Source organism: Photinus pyralis, unplaced genomic scaffold, assembly GCF_008802855.1.
Source record: "Photinus pyralis isolate 1611_PpyrPB1 unplaced genomic scaffold, Ppyr1.3 Ppyr1.4_LG3b, whole genome shotgun sequence".
Classification (NCBI taxonomy): domain Eukaryota; kingdom Metazoa; phylum Arthropoda; class Insecta; order Coleoptera; family Lampyridae; genus Photinus; species Photinus pyralis.
In genome coordinates, this window is record NW_022170510.1 from 28,555,756 (window position 1) to 28,582,336 (window position 26,581).

A 26,581-nucleotide genomic window follows, 5' to 3' on the forward strand; every position below is an offset into this window, starting at 1 on the left:
TCATATGTACCTAAGTACACAGGTAAAATTGTAAATGAGTGTTATGTAAATGTACCTATGTTTTTGATTTTTTTAAATTACACTGGAATATGGTATTATTTTAATTGTTGGATTTAACCCACGAAAGTTTGATTACGGTACAAATTTAATACATATGTATAAATGTTAATAAAACAATAATAAAAAATTAAATATTAGTCTTTTCCTGCATTATATACATTAATATTACTTTTTGATTAAACACTAAAGGTCATTATTAAATTTATAAATCTACTAATAGCTAATAAAAATATTGTATACAGACATCAAAATCACATAAATAATATCTAAATGTAACAACGATAATATTTCTATTACATAAATGCATAATTAGTATTATTTTGCTATAAAGACTTCACGAACATGAATAAGCTGCAAGAGTCGATTCCCTAATACTTCTAAGTGTCAACACAGCAATACACACCTACCTAAAATTTATACATTTGTCTTAAGAAAAATAATTATAAACATGAACATATTAGTATTTACAATACGAAAATACAAAGAAACATGTGCATACTTGTTAATAGGAAATAAAACTATGACTATTATAAATAACGAATATAACAGTATATCTTATGGCATCTATGGAATGTTTGTGTTTTCTTTATATATAAAGCTATACTTAAAAAAAGTTCAATGCAATCTACACTTACACATCTTACGCCTACATTTACGATTCAGCCATAATGTCAACACAGGACTTTATACAGATTCATCCTAGAATGATTTAATGTAAGCATAAAAAATTAATGGCAAAAATCAACTGAGATATAATTGGTAGTTGAATTTTAGGCAGGAAAGTTAATAATCCGCCGGATGATCAGCGCTCCCTTCGACATCTTGATCCGAATCGTCTTCGTCATCACTGTGATTATTTGCATTATTGGTTATTGGTTTCAAAATATCGTTTGCTTTATTCAAAAGTGTGTCTGAAACGATTTTTTGTTAGTTAAATTTTTATTTTTGAATTCTAACCCCGTATATTTAGCATAGGTAACAGTATGAATTCATATTATTGACTACCTACCGCAATTAGGTTTAGCATGTGTGCGCGTATTCGCAAATTCTACCCCATGCTTGTCAACACACCAACACATTCCAATAGCATTGTGGCATTGAGTAGGTCGATAGTAACCTTGGCTATCACAGTCAGGTACATACACTCCTAAAATTAAAAAAATAACACCCACAGATTACTGCAAAGGTTAGTACCCGAACCTTGTAATTCGGCAGTAATTTTACGTTTTACTGCCGCACAAGGGCGTTCCGTTCGTTGATAGCACCGACACCATTCGGAAGGGGTTACGTTTAAATCATGATCGGAATCGCATTGCTGCAAGAAAGGTTGCAGGCAAAGTTCGCTCTGATCGTGCTCCAAGTCGTAAAGCTCTTGTAATGAAAGGCGTCCGTCGCCGTTAACATCCAAGTGTTGGAACATCCATCGGACCTCAACTTTGCACAGTGAAGGAAAATGAGCTGCGAAGGTAAATGCGTTGTAGTGAGATTAACTTAAAGAAATAGATCTTACTCAGTGATTTATTTTTTGATTTAGTGTGGCTTCTTCTTCTTTTGGAGGTGTCCGTCATGACTACTGAAAACCAATCCAAAAGACGATTGCCCATAGCTTGCAGTGCAGCAGGTGAACATTGTTTCGCTGGTGGTGTTGCAGGAATCAGTGTTCCTAATGAATTACTGTATATTTTGTTATCAATAACGTCATTGTATCCACGAAGCCTTTCCTTGTCCTCTGCATATAGCAGATTATTGTCCTAGAAAATTATATTCTAAAGTAAGTCGAACAGTTTGTACGTGTACCAAACCTTATTATATTTGGTATACTTTATATACTTGTAGTGCTTGTTGTCGTATTTAAAATCTTGTGGAGTAAATGTGTATTTATCAGAACGGGGTGGAGTTTGTACCGTCTTTTCCCCACTTAAAGATGCACCTACAGTTCCCTTTTTATCTAATGTTGACTTGTACTTGTTCATAAAGGAATTGAGTCTTTCAGATTGCCTTAGTTTCTTTCGTAAGTGAGTCTCATTTTCTAAAAATAAAATTATATTTCTCCATGATAATAATGCAGTTCTTTACCTTTACACGGACAAAAACCTTTGCAAGTAACCTTTATGGATGTGTGGTGAATGCAGTTGTGGTAATCTAACCTACAAAGCGAGCTGTATGTTCGATTGTCAGCTCCGCATAAGAATGTTGGTTTTACCACAGGACATGGCTTACATCTGGATAACACGTTTAAATAAATTTACACTAGAATGTTAGTTCACTTACGCCAATGAATCATTAAGATCCTCATCTGTATCATCATCTGGATCCTCTTCTGTATCATAAAAAACGTCATCATCTGCATCTTCATCTCTGGAGTCTTGACGTTCTCGACGTTTACCAGATTCTTCTGAGTTTAACATCGACTTCGGAACCACAACGTCTCTGAAACGTTTCTAATATAAGGATTGTGCATGGAAGCACTTTACTACTGCATTAACCATTTTTAATAAATATAACTGAAAAATCTATTTATCCTGATTGCCCAAAGAATTTTTGGTATTAGATTTTCATAAAAAAGAAAACAAAGATTGAGAGGCTCCAGAACAATATACTCAATGTACTGTAAATATAAAAATAACGCATTTCTACTAATGGGACGAATTAAGAATTGCGAGAGCAGAAGGAAAATGGAACCACCATATTACTTACCCATTTTTTTGAAGTTCTTTTTTTGATACACAAACCGCTGTAAAGGCGTCTTCTAATAAACACATCTCCTTCTTTTTGCAATTGAGAGGCCGACATAAATCACCTGAAAAAAAAATACTCTTTGTAATTTATTGCTGTACTGTAAGACTAGACATAATTAAAAAAAAATCTATACTGCGTTCGCACCTCCATGCAGTATATCTTATGGACTAAACGCTTTTCTTACTAATTTGCGTCATTCTCCGATAACGCTATCCTTGTTGCTCACCGTAATGATGCCAAACTGACATATGATTGAATAAAATTGAGTAAAATGCGTATTGCTGCTGGCCAAAAAGTAGATTATTAGCATAGTCGTTCTAATCAGATTTGCTGCCTAAAAACTGCCGCTGACCGCGCATGATGTTTTAACGGCGCATTTTGAATCGGATAGAGATTAGAGAATAATTCGGGGCAAATTTTCTCAATTGAATGTACCTATTCTATCTACTGTATTAAATTAACTCTCCCGTAATATCTTTTCCATTGTGACGTTATAACAATTATCCTTCCTCCTAATTTAAAATTAAATTGAAATTTAAGTTTAATCTTTTTTAATGCTAATTCAAATAATTAATGCAAAAAGTCGCATAAATTTAATGAACGTATAGAAAAAAAAGCATACGCGCTCGGATTTCAATCTGGGTTGTCGCGATGTAAGCCAACGGTTATACCATCTGCACCAATGTGACGTATGTTATACGTATACTCATTGAATAAAAAATTAAGTTATTCAATGGTATACTTATATCGATATAAGCGGTTCAAAATAATCTTGACAACATTCCTAGATCCATACGCCACCTAGCAGCTAAGCGAAGGATTAGGAGTTTGACGACACGTAAGAACCTCATCTCAAAAAACAGAGTTTCCAGACTTATGTATACGACCGTGGAGTTGTTTTTAATACTTGAAGCCAATAATGATTAACGTATACAAAATCCAATTAATTTAAAAATCATTTAATCTATTCGATTAATTAACTACACGCTTATCCATGTCATTGTTCCATGTTCCTTCTGTCGTTTGTTGTCGAGATATTCGCACTTAAACGCCAATAGTTATGTTTAATTCAGGCGTTCTATTATTTTCCGTGTTCTTCAACACACCTTTCAGGAGATATTCATTTTGACCTCACCAATAGATATATTACTCCGTTAACGTCGTTCGATTGGGCATTAATGTGAAACAACCAAATGTTATAACATTTGTTCACAAATTGGCGACGAGTTTCAAATTTTCGAAAAACTTTCGCGCCAAGAATTAGTTTGTCGAGATATCTAACGGTGATATCTTTTTTCGAGTTTGTATCTTGTGATAGTTCAAGAGAATCTCCCCCTATTTGCCACCAACCCATTACCTCCAGCAAAATCAACACACGTCCATAGCGTTCATACCGCAATATTATACCGATCAATTTTAATTCCAACTTCAATGTATGACATAAACAGAACAACCAACCACTCGCCGATGTAGATGATCACTGATCAGCCTGCCAGAATTTAAAAAAAGAAATGTGTAAATAAATACACCCCAAAATATTCACAGTCCATGCCACCCATACTCAAGCTCGGTTTATAGGTCGGCGGACAACACAAGTAAAAAGGTTTTCGCCCTAAGGCGAGTAACCAGTGCATTTTCCATGAATTGATCAGTACTTCGCAAAAGGTCATAGCTATGTTCGCAATAACAGATATGTGTGTCTATAAAAGAAGCATCTGTGATTCAAATTTCAAAAAGATATATCAATAAATAAGACATTTAATATTGCGCATCCTGCTCATGCGCATATTCATCTAATGTTTACAATATGCGACACGTTTGCTTTTACTAAAACTTTGGTTAAAATGCCCAATAAATATCTCCATAAATGAGAAAGTTGGCGTTCTGGCATATGATTTTTACCATATGCGATATGTTTGCCTTTACTACAAGTATCTGTGGTTAAATTTCAACAAAATATATTAATAAATAAGAAAGTTGATATTGCGCAGCCTGCGAATGTGCAGTTTAATAGTCAAGATTTTCCTTGGCTCAGATTCCAGAGCTATATGCTACCCAATGCAAAAAAAACGAACTAAATATCCTGAAAACTGTAGAAGTAGTTGAGGTCTGGGACAGACGGACAGAGAAAGTGGCTGCAATAGCGCACCCAACTTCGTTGGAAAATGCGCGAGAGACTGTCCTCTGCTAATCGAATTCGCTCTTGGTAAATACCATCTAATAAAAGTTAAAAATAAAAAAAAAAATAATTAAACAACCTCATGATTAGTAAAGTAAAATCCAGTATTGTACGCATACACACACAAAGTGCAAGCTGCCTTTGATTAACGAACTCTTGCCGCATGCTGTGTATTTCGTGTGTATTTCGCAGTGGAAATATGCTTTCCTCGTTCCCACACGGGGTTGTACGTTAAAAGTAGAAAGGAAAAAAAAACGAAAGAACAATTCCCAAACTAACTACATCAGCCTGCATGTCAAGTACCTACCTATACCAAATTGAAAAAATTTATACCTCTTCCTGGAGCTACCCTTACATATACTTAGATTCAACATATTTTTTTAGAAGCACATTAAATTTACATGCATTAAAACGCAGCCAAGTTAATATTGCATTAAAGGGTAAGTTTTCACAGCATTTAAAATGTAATTAATTAATAATTTCCTTATTACAAGATATAAGCATCCCTTTTTGTTCTGCTACATTCCGTAATGAAATGTGTGCGTATAATTAACGTTGAATAAAGCACTTAGTTTGCGTTCCAAGGAGCGTCGAGACAGAATGAAAGTACCGTTATTCCGATAGGATTTAAAACTATTCCAGCAATGACATGGAGACGGCAATCACTTTGAAAAAGAATACTTTAATTGTCCCAGTGGGTAACACGATCATCCTTTCCATAACTAAAGTAAAGTACATAATCGTAAATACAGTTCCCAGATAATCTTATAATTTGTGATTACACTCTCCAATTATCCTGATACAGGCAATACTAAATCTTCGCTTACACAGGATAACATTGCCAATTACCGCTACTATAGCTAGCAAGGTGGTCTCTTTAGAGAATACTAATGAAACATTTAGTTTAAGGGTACCTTAATATAATATGTTACCTACTAATTTTTCAGATTACAGCCGCATCCATGAAACAATTAGGGGATACGGCAGGGAAAGGTAATCAAATTTATGCTGAAACCGAGTAAAACTTACGTACTTTTAAATGTCGCACGTTGCGATTTTGAATATTTTCTACCCTCCATAAGTTAATTTTGCTGCAGATTGGATTATTAATACGTCTGATTTGGTACACATTTTTAAATAAGCTCAAAGGGCTATCGTGTTGACTACATTCCATTCCTACGCAACGTCATCAAATAACTCGTTGCGAAAAATATAAAGATAGGGTTGTAATTTAAAATTGGTTGTGTGAAATTTACATTTTGTGTATAAATTTCGGTCATTGAGAAATTTGTTCCTCAATTTTGATTGACTCACTGATTTATTTTTTCGCCGCTGTGATAAAACTTGATAATAACAGTTTTATATTTGCCGTTTATCACTCCGTCGTTAAAAAACCTCAGATCGTACGACCTGCGGGCGTAGTTTTTGCACGTTGTCTGATATGGGATATGGTGAAAGATTTTGAAAATGTTTTAGCTTTTCTCCGATGACTTTTAAGATAAGGCATGGAAAATAGGAATTTTGTGCTTCGTATAGTTTACATATGTATTTAAAAACTGAGAAAGGGTCTCCCGTAAATTGTGTGTACTTTTTTGTATCGATGTTAACACCAGCACGAAACTAGTCTTTTATCAAAGTGTATGTAGTACTTTACTAGGTAACTTCATAACGCAAATTTCCCATGTGCTGTTTGGCACGTTTCTGCGCTATGAAGAAATGTCCTCTTTGTAGGAACACGTGGTTTTACAACTGTTGACAATGTTATTTCAACACAAACACATTTTGAGTAGTACTAACTTATGCACCGACGATTTTATAAATTAGAACGGGTCGAATATCTTCCCAATTGTCATTCACAACCACCGTGATTGATTTTGTATTTCCAAAGTAAACAGATCAACGGTTTGTAGCGCATTTGTAACTGAATATTAGTCAATGGTCATTTATCATTCTAGAATGAATAAATTACTTTTATTGTTATTATTTTATTTATGTTTACGTTGACGACGATTCATTGTCAATCAAAATTTTGCATTTGTTTAGTTAACATAAAATGAATGAATGATTCTTATTGAGCATTTATTACGATTTTAGTATACGAGTACCGGAGTGTCAGACGTTAGACATTACTACCGCAATATTTATGTGCCGCGCTATTTACTACCCCTGTTGTTTTTTGTTTGGGTATCTATCTGTTACAGATAACTTAGAAAAGCACCCTTCTGAGCTCAAACGGCCGTCACGACCAGAGCTCGAAGTAATATTTTTATTTTCGATGGCTCCTTGATATAATAAACCTTTGATTACATACTGGTTTTCGATACAACCGAATTGTAATTACTACATTTTTTGAATAGTTATTAAACAATTACAGCTCCATTGTTTTCTGCGGAAGCCTGTTTTGATATTGATAATTTCCTGACTAGGAGTTGATCCCCTTTTTGCTAAAAATTGATTGAAGTTAAACATTGACCTTTCAGGCCTCTCCTATTTGTAATATTTTGAGATAATTTATTAAATTAACCTCGATTATGACAACAAATCTTATGTTCTACCCTGTCTATTATTCTATTTCTTTAGCTAATCAAGACCATAACAAGGATTTCTTAGTCTGCCTAGTTCCTTCTTCAGTGGGTGAATACAGATTCCTCACCACCAAAAGAAACGAAAACGCAGTGTTCAGCGCGAAAATTGACATAACGGTTTTCTGAGAATGTGAGAGGAATTTTGCCGATAAAACCATGTAAAAGGATAAAAAAGGTTCGGCAAGTTACGAATGTGACTTCGAGTAATTACATCCGCCCTATAGCATATACGTGTAAAAATAAATGTTGTTTTGCCTTAAATTCCTTTTCTTTCATATCAATTGTAGGCAGATTACCTAGATAAAAATATGCAATCGTACCAAATGGAGTTTTTCTACCATTTTTATTGGTGTTGTATTTTATAGAAAAAGCTACAATGATTGAATGATTTAAACTTGTAGGGGGTAGGTACACAACTTTAGTAACCTGAAATATGAATTTAAGTTGTAGTTATTATGAACAAGCAGCTACGTGTTTGTGTTTCTCTAGATGCAATTGCATTCATATACAACGCCGTGCCGTTAGAATGTCATAAATGCCCTTGCCTGTAATTTGTATAACCTATTTCGTATGTAACGTGCCTTTGCTACAGGAAAGTTCAGCTGCGGGAAATTTCCGTACCATAACGACGCGATGAGAAGTAAAGACGGAAATTACCAACCACTGTGAAATTTCCGACAATTTACAAAGCGTTTATTGCAGGTTATACGTTCTACGTAACTGTAACACGTAAATGCTTGATCTTGATAACGAATTAGGGATTAATGCTTTATTTCTGGTAGGTAAACGTCGTTTGCCTTATAATACAAGCTTTTACGCGTTGCGTGATGCGTCTACTTTAAATCGGTGTTATTTAGGAATTTATGGCCGCCGTTTATGATGAGAACATTCTCCGAGCCTCATTAGGAAATTAACACATTATAGAAAAAAGTTAGCACTCCCACAAATTTTTTGAGCCATATTTATTTTCGTAGTTTTTTTAGCTACCTAACGAGGATAATTATTCTTAAACATAGAAATTCAAATCGGACGATTCGATTGAATGACGCTGGTTAGAGGACGAACTGAACCTATAGTGTTTCATCTTAAAATGTCGCACAAACGATAGGCACTACGAGTAAAAATAAGGGGAGAGAATGTAACGGTGGTGGGAGATAGCATACCACGCGACGGAAGTCGCCATCATGTTACAGTATGTGTATCCGAGATACCAGTCCGCAGGCGACTGTATCCGCGTGTAAAAGCGGTCTAAGGCGTACAATGGCGAATGTTGCTCTAGTATCAGTTTTTGGAGTTAGTTTGATATTTTTTGTGTAGTATAAACTTGAGTTTTTTCCCAGTAAATTATACAATGCTCAGAAGTAATCTGTATTATTAACCGCGTGGCGCAGTTCAGTTGAAACTGGATTGTGGTGCTAAGGGCCCCTGGTTCGAATCCGGGTTCCGGCGTGGATATTTGTAAATGTATATATAGTGGGTTGGGTTGGTAGAACCGAGGGTAGAACAGCCTTGGCTGAAACCCCGACCACTCAAAAATAAAAGCAAATAAATAAATAAATAAAAACATTGGGTAGATAAAGGGGAGGTGGTCAGTGGTGTCGCAATTACAAAAATGGATGCTCTGTTCAAACGACCTATCGTGAATTTATGGATATTTTTAGTCGTCATAATTGTCAGAGACTGTAATTAATAATTTGGTGGCTAAATTTGAATTGACTAGTTCAATACATAACATATCATCAAGAGAACGTATTCGCATCGGTCCTTTAAAAACATTGCACCTGTTGGTAAAAGTGGGGGCTTATAAGGTGCAGTTGATTCAAAAACGAAAGTCACCTGATCGTTCACAGCATCGATATAATTTACTGATTTCACCATTGAATAAGGTGATATATTTTCATAAAAAATTATCTTATTCGAGGACTTTAATTTTCACTTAAATGATTATCTGTGTTTTTTTTTGAGCAGACAGACGGGCACGACAACGTAGTGGAATTACAAAAACGGAGCCGGGAAAGTAAAAAACTCAAGAGATAAAACTAAATGGGGGTTTATTTTTTACTTGTCACACGCCACACCCAACAAAGCATGTGTTGCTACCCATTTCCACACTCCTCCTCAACACTGGCTTTTTAGTCCTAAGTTCGCTCAGTCGTCGAAGCTGTTAAACTCGTGCCACCGACTTGGTGAGCAAATCGGCCGTCATGATTTCCAATAAACAATACATGAACTGGATCTTTCAGATTTGATGTGCTTGACAAAATGTTTTGTCCTGTTACTAAATTTTTCAGTGTGCAGCATTTTCAGACAAGACCGAATCACATGTCTGTTTGTGGCATTCCCATGATATAGCACTACCGCAGGACAAAAATCTGCTGTTAGACCGATCAGTTCGGCATTCCGTCCTATCAAAAAAAAAACAGAATCATCATCACGGGTGCTAAGTCGACGCTTCAGGTTGATGGAACCCTTTAAATATTGTACAATTCTTCGCAGTTCACTCCAGTCACGCTGCGTACGATTCGAAACCACGAAAAGCAACTTCGATGGGATAAATTCAAATTCAATGGACGTAGTGTAATGGGTATGAATTTTTTAGTTACGCAAAATGCTTTTTGGCCTGGGAGTAAAATAATAAAATCTTGTAACCCAATGTATACGAACTGTCAATTAAAATAACGGGGAGCCCCAAGCAAGCGTTTTTGTCTTAGCGCTTGCATTTCGTTTTTCTCGCCAGATTTTTGTCTTTTTGTCAAATTCCTCAAAGGAGCATTGACAAAAAGACAAAAAATCTGGCGAGAAAAACGAAATGCAGATATTGACATCAACTTCCTTATTTTAAATGGACGCCATACTGAATGTTTACTCAGTTTGATTCAGTTTTTTCTCTCTTTCCAACCATGTATAACAAGTTACCATTCAAATAATGAACATGGGTAAAATTACAATTTCCATTTTTTCTTATAGTTGGCCATGGAAGCAGCTTGCAATTGACATTTTGCAATGTTACAATTGTCTCGCCTGCCAGTACTTTTGTTATAGTTATTTATTATACAAGACGATAAAGGGATATTTTAACCATTGAGTGAAAGATGATAACGAGATGGTTAGTTTCCCTTTATCGTCGTGTATAATACAAAACTTTATTTTATAGCAGAAGCCATATAAATCATTCTATCGCTTCTGACAATTCTGAATTTAATTTAGAGATGTCAAAAACAGCAAGCTTAGGTTTGGCAGTCGCGAATTGTCATATGTTTTGAACGTCATTTTATATCATGCATTTGAAATAAGAATGCCATTAGAATGCACAATGATTTGTTTCACTGTATCTACCTTTACGGCTTATGGCCGTTTGCACCGACAAATTTAAGCGGCACTTAGCTTAAGCGTAGCTTAAAATCCATGGTAACCATTGTCTCAATAATCGTTGCCATGGATTTTAAGCTACGTTTAAGCTAAGCTCCACTTAAATTTGTCGGTGCAAACGGCCATTAGTCTACTAATTCAAACCTATTAAAATGTCAATTTAACATATGCTATAAAATAAAAGAATTAATCTATGACGGTGTCATTATGACAGATAAAGCATGGCCAATTGGATGTCATTATGGCTTCTATAAAAGCACAAAAATTGACAAACGCGATTACCATGACATCCACTAGTATGGGCACTTGATAATTTTGAATCATAATTTATGAAAACGGTTAGATAACCCAAAAATCTGAATAAAATCTGTTTGGACCGTCGTAGATTAAATTTTCAATGATACACGCGTTATATATGAACGTTATTAATGAAACTTGTGTAACTAAAATCCCCCATTCTACATGAGTGCGTCAGAGTTTCATGAAATGAAGAGGATATACTCACCGTATAGAAAATTATCATACGTGAGACGTTATGAATCAGTAACAACTGAATTACATTAATTCACCTGGAATGATTAGACATTTGTTAATTTTCGTGTACCCAATAATTTCAATATACAAACATTGAAATAATTTCCTATTCCAAACGCAAAACTTTTCGACGCTTTTCAGACAAATGGAAAGACATTTCAATTTTTTATTTTTCTATTTCAAGCAAACATTTTTCCGCAAGTCTTCTCCCACACAAACATAATGTACTGTTCCTGTACTACAAATGTATTGCAAAAATTGAGGCCATTATTCTTGGAATATTTCGCCTCGCTTATATTCGTGCATTTCTCCACTATCTATATTTATGAGAATTGGTACGTCAAACCACTAAAGTAACATTTAGTTTCATTTTTCACAATACTTGTGCGATACGAGCCCAAGTTTTCCTTCTGTCTAGATTTAATATATCGAAGCAGAAGTGCCTACATAGAACTGCGCGTACTAATGGATTCCGTCGTCAGAAATTTATTCAACGTATGTAAAATGTGTGAATTTTTGGACCGCCGTGCACATTTTTAACCGAGGTATAACATCCCGGTCTAATTTATTGTCCCCTATTGTCGTGCTTCCTTATGTATGTGTAGAACCGAACTAATGACCCCAAAAACATGTCTTTTAACAAAGAATACGGAAAACGCTAACGAATTTCTTTTAGTATTTCTTGAGCTAGGTACCTAGTATGAATACGTTTCCGTGTATTTTTCTTATTGAAAATTCATCATGGAGGGTTCTGTTTTTTTGCTTGTTTTACTTCAAACCATTTAGAATAATGTACGAAATCATAAGGCAAGTTTAAAAAGTCATTATATGCAAACATAAATGGCGAGAGCGTATTTTCCTCGTAATAATATTAATGCTAAGACCAGAAAAACATACCGGTAGGCACGAGGTCCTAACCCCTATCGTCGAAGTCTATACAGTTTAATGAAAAATAGTGGAGCGTATACAATTACATACAAATTTTGAAATGGGCGCGTCGGAGTAATTTTTGGAGAGCCACCCTGCCTAAGCGATGAAGGACTTGAGAGTAAGGTCAAGTTTGATTATTTCCTTCATTTAGTAATTTACTAATTTTCGTGATTGATTAGGGGTTCAGATTCTAATGGGTGGTTTCGAGTTAACTTTTCACTTCCCCAAAAATGATGGTGCACACATTAATTTACTCCTTTAAATACTTATAATTAATTACTTAACGTCGCATTGCACTGCAATGCAATAAATGGTTTTTATTTGACGCAAATTGCATCTAAATATCCTAATTTGCACACTTTTAATTCTTCCAAACTTCCATATTCATATTTCCGCAAAAGTTATTAGATTACAAACTTTTTGCACTTTTGCTTAACTTAGTTTTTGACAACAAACTTCGGAAACTGTTAACTCAATTACACCAACGGCCTTTTCGTGTAACACGTGTCTACCAACTTGTTTCAGTAAGTTTTCGATGACAGCCGAAAATACGAATTTAAAGTTCATATAACGACCAACAGTTTTCTCACAAAATTTTGTCGGTGATTCAATTTTACCGAATGCGTTTAACGCATAAATACGTAGTTCATTTCTTAGCTATACTTCATTTGAGAAGTTAGCGTGCAGTAATAAAATTATTTACGAGAAAACTTCAGTTCTTGCCATTTTTTAAAGCAATACAAAATGCAAATGTCGTAGTTTTCCAAGAGTTAAATGTATAGAATCTGGCAATTGTTTCGCCCTATTTTTCTTATGATAAGGTCACCTTCAAAGCAAAACATAAATGGGGTCAGATTGAAAATGAAGATAATTTTTTAAACAACATGACTGCGTTCACGGTGATTGCAAATGACAGTAAGATAAACATTATTGACAAGGACAGCCAGCCCAAGCTAGAATGAAAAAAAACTGCAGATTGTCAAGATGCTAAAACACGTTGACTAATGACTATGGTTTGTTCGAATTAGGTGAAATTTTTAACACACAATGAAAGAAACATACTCATACATCGCTAGGTATAAGCATTGAGTAATTAACCTAATCCTTCACTCAACGGTATAAAGGCCACATTATTAAATGACCCAGGCAAAATTAGAAACAAGCTGAAAATTGGCGTCGCCCACAATGTCCTGAAAGCCCTCCCCAAAGTCCCATAAAATCTGAGTTGGCCATAAGCCGCCATCTTGAAAAAATCGTCGCCATCTTGGATATTTTCGGGTTTTGGCTATATTTTCTAAATATAAATATAAATATTTTGCACATATCTAAATATGAAAACCGGGAAAGAGAGAAACATATTTGTATTTAAAAAAAACCTCTATTAGACTTAACAATTGTGAAATATTCGTCAAAATAATATTTTTCGCCGATTTGATTTTTCTAAAGAAAAAGGACAAAGTGTTTTTACGTTAGGACTAGAAACTACGATTAAACACTGGAAAAGAGTGTAAATGTACCCCATTCCTACAAACAAATACAGTAGGAAACATAAACGCACGTTAAGAGAATGTCCTTCGGCGAACAACCTAAGAGTTATGGTTCGAAAGTCGGTTAAACTGAACTATTTTTGAAACAAATGATAATTTCTTTGTTGTAATGTATTGCTGTGTTTATTTCGCACGGTAGGCTGAAATTTTCGGACATCCTAATTAAGATGGACAAGGGCGGCCTCCCTTTTTATGTAATTAACATTTGCAGTGAAATGTTATTAATTTGTCGTGGGTCTATGTAACGACATGGGGATTATTTGTGTCATACGAGAAAGCGGTCAAGGTTGTTATTGTTTACATTTTTATTTTATTTAACGTAGAATTTCTGGGAATTGCTGGGTCTTTGTCTGTTATCAATTGTAAATGCTTAATTTAATTGACAGGTGGATGTGATTTATCGCTTTTTCTGTGTAGTTAAAGAGAGATGAAAGTTTATTTTTTCCTAGAATTTAAGTTTGGATTTATCTCTTAAAGTCTGATAACAAATTGATTTATAAAAACTATTCGACCTCTACTTTTTGGTCTTTTAACGTACGTTGAAGGGATGGTCTTTGTTGTCAACTGTGTATGATTGGTTGTTATAATTTTGATTTTCGGAAGAAGTGTTTCGCCTTAAATAGGATGTCAACAAGAAAGTCGTCGCTTTTAGCCACAGTTAACTACGTTTCTTTGAAAAGTTAAATCCGTTTTTTTGCCACAGTTTACGCAGTATTACGTTTCGTTGAAGAATTTATTGCGAGTTCCATCGTGGATTATTTGTTTTGAAGTTATGACCAGTATTGAAAGTTTCGTCCAAGCCGTGTGAAGCCGGAAGCCGAATTCGCGGCTACTTATTGTTCGACGTTTGAAGTTTTGGCTATCAAAGGTGCTGCAAGGAGCGGTGTTTGTCGGTGTTTCATAAGTGTGTTTTCAACGTGGCTCAGTTTGAAGTTGAATTTTTTTATTTGGAACGTCCTTGTCAACCCGAAGAAAAGATACTGCAATTACCCGGTCGTTAGTATAAAGTGTGTTCATTGAAAATTGCTTTTGTGAACTGTGTAAGGATACCTTTTATTTGGATATTTCCATTCCCGGACATGTAATGTAAGTAGTCAAGTCTTAAATTTAGTCTATTTGTAATAAGTTTTTGTGTTTTTGTATTTTCCTTTTGTGTGTTAAGATTAAATCGCACTTTTCTAATTTTCCATTTTAATTATTCAAAATTTTGCGGATATGTTTGGAGTTTAAGGTATTTAGTCTGTTAGAAGTTAACAGGTTAACCGAGAACGGAGTTGAATCTCTCCTCTGTGCTGGGGAGAAGTTTTGCGCCGTGTGTGCCGAAATGTTTTTGTAATTTTATAACTGAAGAACGGCTTGGTCGATTTGAGTAATTTTTGGTTTATTGGATCAGTCTTCCCTGGGAATAGGACATAGAATATTAACATGCGAAAATTTGACCGGAAAATGGGAAAATTCACGATTATATGTCAAACAGAAAAATCTAAATGTGTTAATAACGTTATAACTAGAATAGAACGGCTGTATCGATTTTAATGACTTTTGGTTTGTTGGATTTGTTTTGGCTGGGAATAGCACGTAGGATATTAACACATACGAAAAATCCAGGAAGAAATCATGACACTACAACAGTTTGTGGACCAGGGATTTTTATTGTTTGAAGATCCGACAAGTTTGGTGTGGAATTTGGATGGATATGACGATTGAGCAGGATCTTTGAAAATGTGATAGCACGATGGGTAAGCGCCATTCCTGCATCATCAAATGTCGTCGACGCGATAGAAACCCTTAGCTGCGGCTTCTCCAAATCCAGTGAGCAACACGTAGAACTGCGAGAGTTTCGACAAGTCAGGTAGATCTGAGTGGTTACGATCACACAACCTTTTCGAAGAAAACCCTCTTCTCTCCTTTTCTACCATGCTGCAACAGGATGTGACTCTCTGCTCCCTTCAGAGAAGGAAACACAAAGATTTTCAAGCAGCTGCAACGACACTTACAACTCCTGGAGTGGCTTTCTGTGGTCACCATGCCAGACGCAATCCTAGAGAAAATATCAGCAGCCGGAGAGGCCTTTCTTTTGTACTTCTACGGCTGTGATGTTAAGAGTTCATTGAATATCGAAAGACACACGATCTACAAACGGACAGGACAGTGGCCAAGCAATCGCTTTCATTCCAATTTGATCTAGCGACTCTGCCTTCTACAACCTCCGCAGCTCAGCAATTTTCGACTTTCGTACAGTGTACCACCAGGTACGATTTCGGTTTAACAAAATATTGCTTTTTGCTCCTCACAATAATATCTTGCAACTGCAAACTAACGTGCGAGTGGTAAAAAGTATACGCAATTTAAACTTGAAGAAGTAACAAATATCGATCATTTCCTAAAGTTTGATGTTTGTAATACTTTCTACTAGATTTTGTTTTAAAAGACCTATCCACTACTAGTACGTTATTAACTAAGTAATTGCATTGGTACGGGCGGCGTTTGCTAAAAGTAAAGGTAGGAATGCAGTCGAATATAAGTAATTACAAATAGTTTAGTACATTTTCTCACGTGGCTATAAGGTCAATTATATACTACCTATTTGGAAAATAATTTACTTTGAAAAGTGAAGTTTGGGAAAATACAGAATACGGTTATTAATCATTTTCTACGTTACACCGAAAAAGACAACGATGGATCTTTTGGAACGGCACGTCTAATTCAGTTGACGAATAAAGTCAAAGAGAAGTACATGAATAAATCAACTTGTCAACTAAGCTTAAAAATGCTTTGAAAAGGAAAGCTTCGCCTCGGAGAAGTCACACACCTTCGAATGGAATTAAGTTGGATATGTGGGTCTCATTTTATTATGTTATCAAATAAACCCAATTACTTGGGATAACATGCGGTTGAATTTGGTGGTTTCAGATTTTTAATGTTGGAAAAAAAATCGATAGTCAAACGTAGAGGAAGGACTTTTTCGTGAAATAATTGTGTACATTTTACAAGCTCACAAAGAATGACATCTCATTCGCTAAATTGTTTGGAGTATTTTCGTCTTATTATCTGTCTTTGTATTGTACATCTACATTAGAGGCCTAGAATGGTAGCGATTTAACTGAAATTCTTGGAGAAAAAATACATTGAAGCAAGTTGATCATTTAATAAACTATTATGTGCTCCATAAAATTACATAGGCATTCTTTCGTGAAAAAATATTGATAGGATACATTAAACCTTGTATTTAAATTACACACTCTATAGTTACGCTCTCGAGGTTCTAGTAGCAACGGTACAAGGCCGGTAGTAGGTGCCAGATTTAGGCCCCAGATACCTCAAAAGTCATGTTTTACCGTTTCTCTGGACAACATAAATCGATAAATAAATCGGTAGGTACCCAACCTCTAAGTTAATTATAAAGGACAAAGAATGGTGTAGATCTATACCTACTTCTTTGGAAATCTTTCCCGACACAGCCCCCCTACAATAAAGTGGCTTACCATCAAGAAGTTCAAATGTGGTCTGCTTTTAATTATCAAAGCAAACGAATGAATGCTGAGAAAAATGAAGGTTCGGTAGGCCTAGGAATTAACCTATTTTTCCAATGGAGATATTCACCAAGCTTCTGGGGGGACTGAAATACCGCACATTAAAGATAATCTATTTCTTCAAGGGTCGCATCCCGTGATGATCAAAATTCAATGTGTCAAAACTCGTTTCCATTGTACTTCTGCCTTTTTCCAAAAATCCGGTTCCGAAAAATGACAGCCCACTTTACGGGAGCACCACAATTGAAATAACTCCTCAAGCTATTGATGTGCCTTCCTTAGAACTCGATCTACCTCAATGCTCCTAAATTCGTTTTCATGGTACTCCTGCGTTTTTTCGAAAATCTGGCTCCTAAAAAACAATGATATGTGGCATCGAAAGTTACTAAATGCTTGAAAGTACCACAATCCATTGTACTCATGTGTTAGAAAGAGATAACAATAAAAGCGCCGCCAAAATGGCTGACTGACAGATTATTTAAGTCATTGATTGATTTTTCGTAAGCGGATACGTTAAATTTGAATTGCTTATGGTTAGATTGAGCCTTTACCATGTAAAATAAAATGAGCCTATATAGCCCGGGAGGCAGCGTACATAGTAACTAAACCATAAGCGACAAAAAATTCGACAATACAGGCTGAAAGTACGTTGAAAACTAATAATAAAATCACTCGTCTGCCAGTCGTAAGTGGCAGCATTAACTTGGGGCGGCGCTGAATAGGTGACTTCTTTAGGTGATCAACTAAATTACCAAACTATAAGGGTCACGGAAAAGATTTGTATCAAGAAATCCCATTTTTTCCATAGTTTTCAAATATGCTATGGCAGACGATTTCAAGTGCAGCGTTGGTAGCGAAAGACGCCCTCCAATGTAGGGAAAAACACCCCTGAACTAAACCATAAGGGCCGTATAAAAATTATACATAAAAAATTCCTCTTTTTGTCACTGCTTTAAAATATATCCTGGCAGACGATATTAAGTGTAGCTTTAATAGTGGCAGACGTCTTAGAAGTTAAAAAATTTAGGTATAGTAAATCCCAGCGAGTGCGAGCGTGTGAGAGATAAGCGCGCGAGATCACAACGAACAGAGATAGCTATAGATTTACGCACCGCTTGAAGTTACCAAACGAATTAAATTAGGGAAAATAATAAATTGTTTATTTCGCGATAAGATTGTCGGTATTTCTTGAATTCTTCTCAGAATGAGAAACAGAAAACTTGAAGAGAAAAGAAAATAGATCTTCAGCTCGTTCTAAACTATCCTCTGACTCCAGTTCCGTTGTCTCTATGCAACATTGATGGATCGATGATTAAAATCGACAAGTTTGTTTTGCTGAAACTTTTTCGGAAGTATGATTTCTTCAAGTGCTCCCAGTCCATCGCCAGTTGTAGATGTTGTTTTAATCGATGGATTATTTTTTTTTGCATCTTTTAAAAGATCTCCGGTAAACCTTTGAGCCATTTTCTGAACACATTCTCGGCAAGATTTGTGCTGTCTCAGCGAGAGAAGTACATCTTACTTTTGACAGATAGTTACCCCTTCCATGAAGGACGCAGAACATGATCGTTGGGATCAAAATAAGGAAAGATTACAATCCTACTCAATTTCTGTTTCCACTCAGAAGCAGCCTGCACATTTTATAAAACCACTTCGCAATGATAGCTCAAAGCGTCTCTTATAGATTACTTATACCGTTCATAGGCAAAAAAGACCTGTTGTGCTTTACTTGGAAGGAAAGTTGTGTTTGCCACATATGAAGATAGGTGCTATAAATTTGTGACAAGGGAAGATGATGTGGTAAAAACTGAATTGTGCTGCAGCCACTAAGAGGCAGATTCTCGAATAATTTACCATTTTGGTAAACTACCAACAAGTAGCAAAGTCATTATTAGCGCTTCCGATATGGATATTGCTGTTATTGCTGTGGGAAATGTAAAATTGACCCTACCATCAAGGTATAGATGGAAGTAGGTCTGTTTTCCAATAACACGCAGAAATTCATAAATCTTCGAGAGATGTTCGTGAATTTGGGTGTTGATGTGTGTAACGCGCAGGGTAACGCGTTACCGGGTTCCCACGCATTTACCGGATGTATGACTTGTGTATGGTCCTCATGGTTTAGTTCATCGCAATTTGAGCGAATGCCACCGAAAAATGTCTGAGTTTCTACAATCCGTTTCATTGAAGTGGATGGAACTATGTGAATCAGAAGTTTAGAATCAAAGGGTTTGAAAGATCTCAGTCCTATCGCTATCTCTGTTGGTTATTATCTCGCGCGCTTATCTCTCACACGTTCGCACTCGCTGGGATTTACTATAGGTACCTAAATTTTTTAACTTCTAAGACGTCTGCCACTATTAAAGCTACACTTAATATTCGTCTGCCAGGATATATTTTAAAGTAATGACAAAAAGAGGAATTTTTTATGTATAATTTTTATACGGTCCTCGTGGTTTAGTTCAGGGGTGTTTTTCCCTACATTGGAGGGCGTCTTTCGCTACCAACGCTGCACTTGAAATTGTCTGCCATAGCATATTTGAAAACTATGGAAAAAATGGGATTTCTTGATACAAATCTTTTCCGTGACCCTTCACTGAAAAAAATGACTTCCTTGTGGTAACAAATTTAGAATTGCTACATGCATATTGTTGCAGCAGCAAAAAGAAATGGTTTTAAGAACTAAATAATTTACTGCTTTAGTTTTCCCAAGTAGTTGCGATTTCCTGGGGTTAATAATGAAACTTTGTTGGAGGATAGCAAACATTTTTTGTTAAGAGCGCCAACGAGCATATTGCATTGATTCCATGAACATAAAAGTATGCCTTCATAACAAAAAGCAGTTTGCTGATAAACCTAATACCACTGTATCTGTGACAACATACTAAATTCCTTAACTTGAAGGACGAAAATAATATAAAATTTTATTTATAATACTGCAATCATGAAATTCCCAAGTAGTTGACAGGATGTGCTTATCTCACCTTGCCTTGCATGTCCCAGAGTGCCAGCCAGATGTGAGAGGACATCATTACAAAGTACTCTGTGCCCTGTCCAGTGTCATAATTACTATACTAGCTCATTTTTTCACGGTAAGTCGTCAATCTTATACCTACTGAATTTCGGTTATTTACATTACGAACTTTTAGTGTTTTAATGTTTTTTCAATGGCTGAACAAAGTGTAGGTGATATATTGGAACAATGGGGATTCCCCGAACTACTTTTGGTGTTTGAAGGTAAGTGTAACTTTAATCCATAAATTGTTTTGAACTATCTTTTGTTTTCCGGCATTTTCATTTTTAGATTTTTCGAACAACGACAACTCGAAAAGTGCCGGTCTGATCAGAAACTGGTCGAGGAACTTTTTATTCAGTTTTCTTTGTATAACACCATCCCATAGTCCGTGTGCGCGAATTTCGAAACACGCTGTATATGTAAAAGCTGTTTACATGTAGTGTAGGTAAGTTTTAATCTCGGTTTTAATTTAAGTGTTTTATATTTTGTCTTTGGAGATGTTAATGATAAAAAAGTTTTTCTTTTGTAGTTAGGTAAACAGTAAGTGATTTAATAAATGTGTATTTTAAAAAAAAGTGATTTGTTTTAATTGACATCACCAAAACGCGTGGACGATGCAGACAGAGCGGAAAATTTATTGTGCCAACCAGGATTCATAGTTAATCCAACTAATCATTTGAGACAATTTATTAGTTTTTCCAGCATAAATGGTATGCTACTACAACAAAGATAAAAAAGGACAAATTAGGAGGTCCAGCAAATACTCGTTAGTTTATATAACAATACCGCTATGCTGCTGCGACTAAGCATTACTTGTTACAGGGACAAATTTTTTTGCAAGCTTATTTAGTTCCTCAAACAAAAATGGTATGCTTTCTTAACTAACTTGTATAATTTGTCACAAGTAATTGTTTTAGCTACTGGAACAAATTTACTTCCAACAAGTTATGTTGATTTCCTACAGCAAATAATTTTGTTGAGGCTATAGCTACTAAAAAAATTAGTTGGAGTAACTAATTGTTAGTTGCGACAACATTTCTTTTTTTCATGTTATAGTTTGGTAATTTAGTTGATCACCTAAAGAAGTCACCTATTCAGCGCCGCCCCAAGTTTATAGTTTGGTAATTTAGTTGATCACCTAAAGAAGTCACCTATTCAGCGCCGCCCCAAGTTAATGCTGCCACTTACGACTGGCAGACGAGTGATTTTATTATTAGTTTTCAACGTACTTTCAGCCTGTATTGTCGAATTTTTTGTCGCTTATGGTTTATTTACTATGTACGCTGCCTCCCGGTCTAATAGTATGTTCTTTGAAATCTGAGAAACGATTGGGGATTTGTAAAACATTTTTTGATATCTTTTTCTCATACTTGTGATGGTAACTTTTTAAATTCGGAAATAAATTGTTCAATCTTTCCGCAGAAATAGATAAAATGGCAATTTTCAGGTTGTAAATTATTTAGTAGTTTTAAATCTTTCAGATAAGTAGTGTTTTTGTGGAGGTAGAAGAATGAATTGGTTGGTTCCAGTGTCTTAATTACTTCGGGAAGGGTTATAGCGCCTTAAAGTGTAGAGATTGGATCGCATTTCATTTTTTTAAATTTTCGAGCCGTAATAAAGGCAAAAGTTATAGTTTTAGCGATTTATGAACAAATAAAAAAAAACGATACGGGTTTGAATTACCAAGGGTGAATCATATACTAGAAAACTCGGTATTTGTGCATTTCGGGCTGAAGGAATACGAACGTAAGTCTCCATTTCAATTAAAATTTGTTCCAATTTCGAATAATACAAAGTTCATCGTTACAGTGATGATGTGTCCGTACTTTCGTAAAACATTATCCAAAGTTAGAAGAAATACTATGTTGTATATTAAACTAATTTCGCCGTTGTCTGTAACAAACAATAATGTAATCACTATTATAAATATTCATTAATGCGACACTACAACATTAAAAAATCGGTTTGCTTGCGAAGTAACCGTCAAATATCAGGTGTAAAGGCACGATTATGAGGGAGATAAAATACTCCGATGTTGTCGTACAGGCTGAACAGTGAAAACTATTGTAATGTAAAAAAGGAAAAGAATTGTGAGAAAGTAAGTGAGTACATTGGAAAGTTTTCAATAGTTTCTTTCGCTTTCGCTTTCGTCTACCTGTCATTACGGGGACATTCACTAGCCATTTCCACAACAATAAAAAAATGCGCTATTGTGGCCGCTTTGTCCGTCTGTCCGTCCGTCCGGCCATCCGTTGGGACGCTACTAGTTCTTTATCTTAAGAGCTAGTGTTCTACTTTTTTCGCTAATTGGTTCGTCATGGTGTCGAAGCTTGCGGCAAGGAAGGAATTTTTTCTGCGTTTATTGCTAAAAAGTTATTGTAAAAAAAAACAAAAAACCATTTTTTACATGTTCCATAATTTTACACTTTTGCCGCTGATTAACGATCCTAGAGATCGTTTATAATTTTGTATTGCTGTCTGTCGTCTGTATGTTGGTCTGTCCGTCTGTTCCCTTGTCTGTCTGTCCATCCATCTATCCGTACGAACGCTAACTTTGTTTAGAAATGTCCGATCGCTTTGACATCGCAATTAGTTATGAACTGAATTGCATGAAATTCAATATGGGCTAAGCCATATAATACGCAATGCCAAAAGTTGAGTCGAATCGATTCAAAATTCACAGTGCCCTTTTCGCATCTCGACCATTTATAAACCGAATTGCAAACGTTTTTATTTATAAAAGTATTTAAATGAAATTTGATACATAGGCACTTGGAATAAAGGAAAATCAAACGCCAGTTTTGGTTTTGCGCATGCGCAGTGCCAATTTTCTTATTTAGGAAAGCATTGAAATGAAATTCTTCTTATAAACTGAAAATGAAATAGCACGTCAATTATGCAATGCTATACGTCATTGATTTGTGTATCAATTTCAGACATATGCTGCAACACTGCAACATGTACAAAAAAAAACAAGTGTGCGAAATCTATAGAAAACTTGTCTGAAATTGATTCATAAATCAATGACGTGCATCGGTTTTTATAGCGAAAGACGTATATCTTTCATATTTGTGGCCGGATTTTTACGATTTTAACAGAAGTTGCTTTTTAAAAATGGGAAATGAATGCAAGTTGAAATGCGCTTTTTGTAAATCGTTTACAATTACTTTATTACCTTGTTACACTTGAATTGTAATTAATGCCATATTATTATCGATTTCAGTATAAGCCAAGTTGATGCATGGTAGCGTTCAATTGATTTTAAATATCGGTGTAAAGTCACGATAAATAATAAATAGCTTAAATAGGATCTATGTGCCAGTTTATTGTTCTCTGTTGTTGTTTTGTTTTTCTAACCTGCACCAGAATAGTATATTAAAACATAAGTTGCAGAAGGCGGCCTATTCTAGCACGAGTTCAAGTTTCGAACCTGAGCCGCGCAGCGGCGAAGGTTCGAATGAACCAGTGATAGAAGGCCTTCTGCAACGAACGTTTTATACTATTTTCTATGTTGAGCCCTTAATTATTATTTATAAAAAAGTATGTATTTAGTTTAAAATAGAAATATTGCCGCGTCAAAATAAAGTTGGCAGCACTGCGTACATCTTTCAAATGTTTAAATTAGTCTCTCTAAATTTTAACATTTTTCGTTATGCGCCTGAAAATAGATACACGAAGGTAAAATTTGCAATGTCTGAGACAACCTTTTCATCTACTCCGCCAGAACTACACTTAATAGCCGAAGAAGCGGTCGATAATCTGTTACCGACAAAATCAAAAGGAGAGGATGAAAAAGAATACCTAAAATTTAAAGATTGGTGTGGCGCACAAAACGTGACAGTGATAAGTGAAAATGTTTTGTTAGCATTCTTTACAATAATGAGCAAGAGCTACAAAAGTTCTACGTTGTGGAAGAATTACTCGATGCTCCGATCTATGTTGAATGTTCGAGAGAATATTGATATTTCTAAATTTATGAAACTGCAGGCATTATTAAGACGAACATCAGTTGGATATGAGGCAAAGAAGTTTAAAATATTAGAATATCCTGAATTAGAAAGATTCATTAATGAAGCACCCAACACAGAGTATTTGGCAGCGAAGGTAATTTTATTAATTTTCAATCAACAATTACACACTGATACATTTATAGGTAATTCTAATAATTGGTTATTCCGGAGCATGCAGGCGGGAGGAACTAAAAAATTTGCTTACGGATGATATAGACTACAAGTCCGATTCAACTTTTGTGACGGTACCAAAAACCAAAACTAAACGTCCAAGGCTATTTGCAATTACAAATGCAATGTGGATAGGCTTAATCAAGGAGTATGCTTGCTTAAGACCTGTACATATAACCCACAAACGGTTTTTCATATTTTATCGACAAGGACGTTGCACGGTGCAACCAATTGGTTTGAACAAAATAGGCGAGATGCCCCGAATTATTGCAAGATATCTCAAGTTGCGGAACTGCGATGAATATTCCGGGCATTGCTTTCGCCGATCATCAGCATCACACTTGGCGAACAATGGTGCAGATATAATGACACTGAAGCAACATGGTGGGTGGAAAAGTTCCTCAACAGCAGAGGGTTGAGAATTGAAGTCGCAGAGTTACTTTCGGTTTCGACTACTCAATCCAAACAACCTCAAGCTGGACCCTCCACGAAACCATGTACTGTTACTAGCGGAAAACAATCCACCCTCGAATCCACCACTGTTAACTCGTTACAAAATGTCCCCGGAATTACTATAAATGCAGGTGAACATTCCACGGTGACTGTTAAAATTTATAACAATTGTTCTTTTAAGAACGAAAGTTAGGTTGGGGTTAGATAATTTCATTTTAGCACATTTTTAAGAAATCGTTTATGCAAACTTGTTTAATGACTTTATTGGTGTAATTTAATAATAAATCGTAATGCGTGTGCATTTTTCCTTAAATATGAGCTTTGTTTAATGAATAAACATTGATATTAGTGTGAAAAAAAGTAACCAACTTTAACTTTACCACAGAACACGAGCATACAAAGTATAAAGCGTACTCTTGTGCTGACGTTTTGTTGGCTGTCACACATAACAGGGATACCAATTCCTAAACAAAAAAAGCCTCCAAAAATCGTGTTAGTAGAATGGAAAAGTTACCAAAAATCGTGCTAGAATGAAGTTCATTCTATCATCATAATCCGAATCAGAACAACGACATTATAAATGCGAAACATAGAAATGGGTTTATTGTTTGTTAAAAAGTTAGGTAGAATTTACATGGAGTGTTATTTCTGCCCATAAGTGCCGTAAATCTAAGGCGCGTCACGGAGTGGTGGATTTATTTTGTTGTAAGCGTACCTTGGTGGTACCTACAAGGGAATACTTTCGCGTTTATTCTTGCGTAATTGATCTGGGATTTGTGCATTTCTGGTTGTTAATGGCACAATATTAATAACAGGGGAGTTGGCATATTGTTTTCTTAATTTCCACATATTCGAGCAATTACTCTACTTTACACGGAACTGAATAATCCCGCTTAAAATAAAAGAATATGTGGAGTATCTGAGCAGTAGGTACACCTACGGAATCGTTTGAATTGTTATGACTTTCTTGTTTTGCGACAACGTTTGTCCTGAAAGGCAGCTGCCTAGCTAGCTAACTCCCTTACACATTGCACAACTAAAGGTTTCTTTTAATCGGGATTAGTCTAATTAATCAGAATTTGTAAAATTTGCATACTAAACATACTTCAGAGGCAACGACACTGAAGTCATGCAGATTTACTTACTTGAAGGATCGTGGATCCATCTTTTCTTTTCGCCAATTTTCGTTGTCTTTGTATCATCCTGAAACAAAGTAAAACTGTTCAATATTTATATAATCGGGAACGGTACAATTTATAATGAAGTTTCCTCGGTTTAAAATTATTCATGCGCACCGACGCAATTGCTAAAGATACCGAAAAATTCGGTTCTGCTAATTCCATTAACATTAATGAAATAAATTAAAACGGAGGGTGTTGTATTTCTGTTTTACTTTTCAATTCTTGAAGCAGATTTGTTAAGGTTCAGGCGATGTAGGTTTATTTTATACTTTTT

At 35.5% G+C, this 26,581-nt stretch overlaps 1 protein-coding gene across 1 annotated transcript; it reads right to left on the minus strand.

Moving 5' to 3' along the window:
• Positions 1-56: 56 nt before the first annotated feature.
• LOC116166925 (proteoglycan Cow) lies at positions 57-26,326 on the minus strand. Its single transcript, XM_031482140.1, has 9 exons — positions 26,272-26,326; positions 2,758-2,860; positions 2,332-2,490; positions 2,137-2,282; positions 1,863-2,089; positions 1,571-1,811; positions 1,261-1,518; positions 1,070-1,207; positions 57-971 (listed from the first exon to the last, which is right to left on the minus strand). Exons 2-9 carry the CDS (start codon positions 2,820-2,822, stop codon positions 844-846), a joined length of 1,362 nt encoding a protein of 453 aa, XP_031338000.1. The 5' UTR covers positions 2,823-2,860; positions 26,272-26,326; the 3' UTR covers positions 57-843.
• Between the last annotated feature and the right edge of the window lie 255 nt (positions 26,327-26,581).

Bases quoted from the DNA above. Each gene is read 5' to 3' on its own strand.
- LOC116166925 (XM_031482140.1), bottom strand. From the start codon at position 2,822: ATGTGTTTATTAGAAGACGCCTTTACAGCGGTTTGTGTATCAAAAAAA. The intron at 1,812-1,862 runs GTTTGGTACACG...ATAATTTTCTAG, and splicing joins AGTATACCAAATATAATAAG to GACAATAATCTGCTATATGC. The intron at 972-1,069 runs GTAGGTAGTCAA...AAATCGTTTCAG, and splicing joins ACATGCTAAACCTAATTGCG to ACACACTTTTGAATAAAGCA.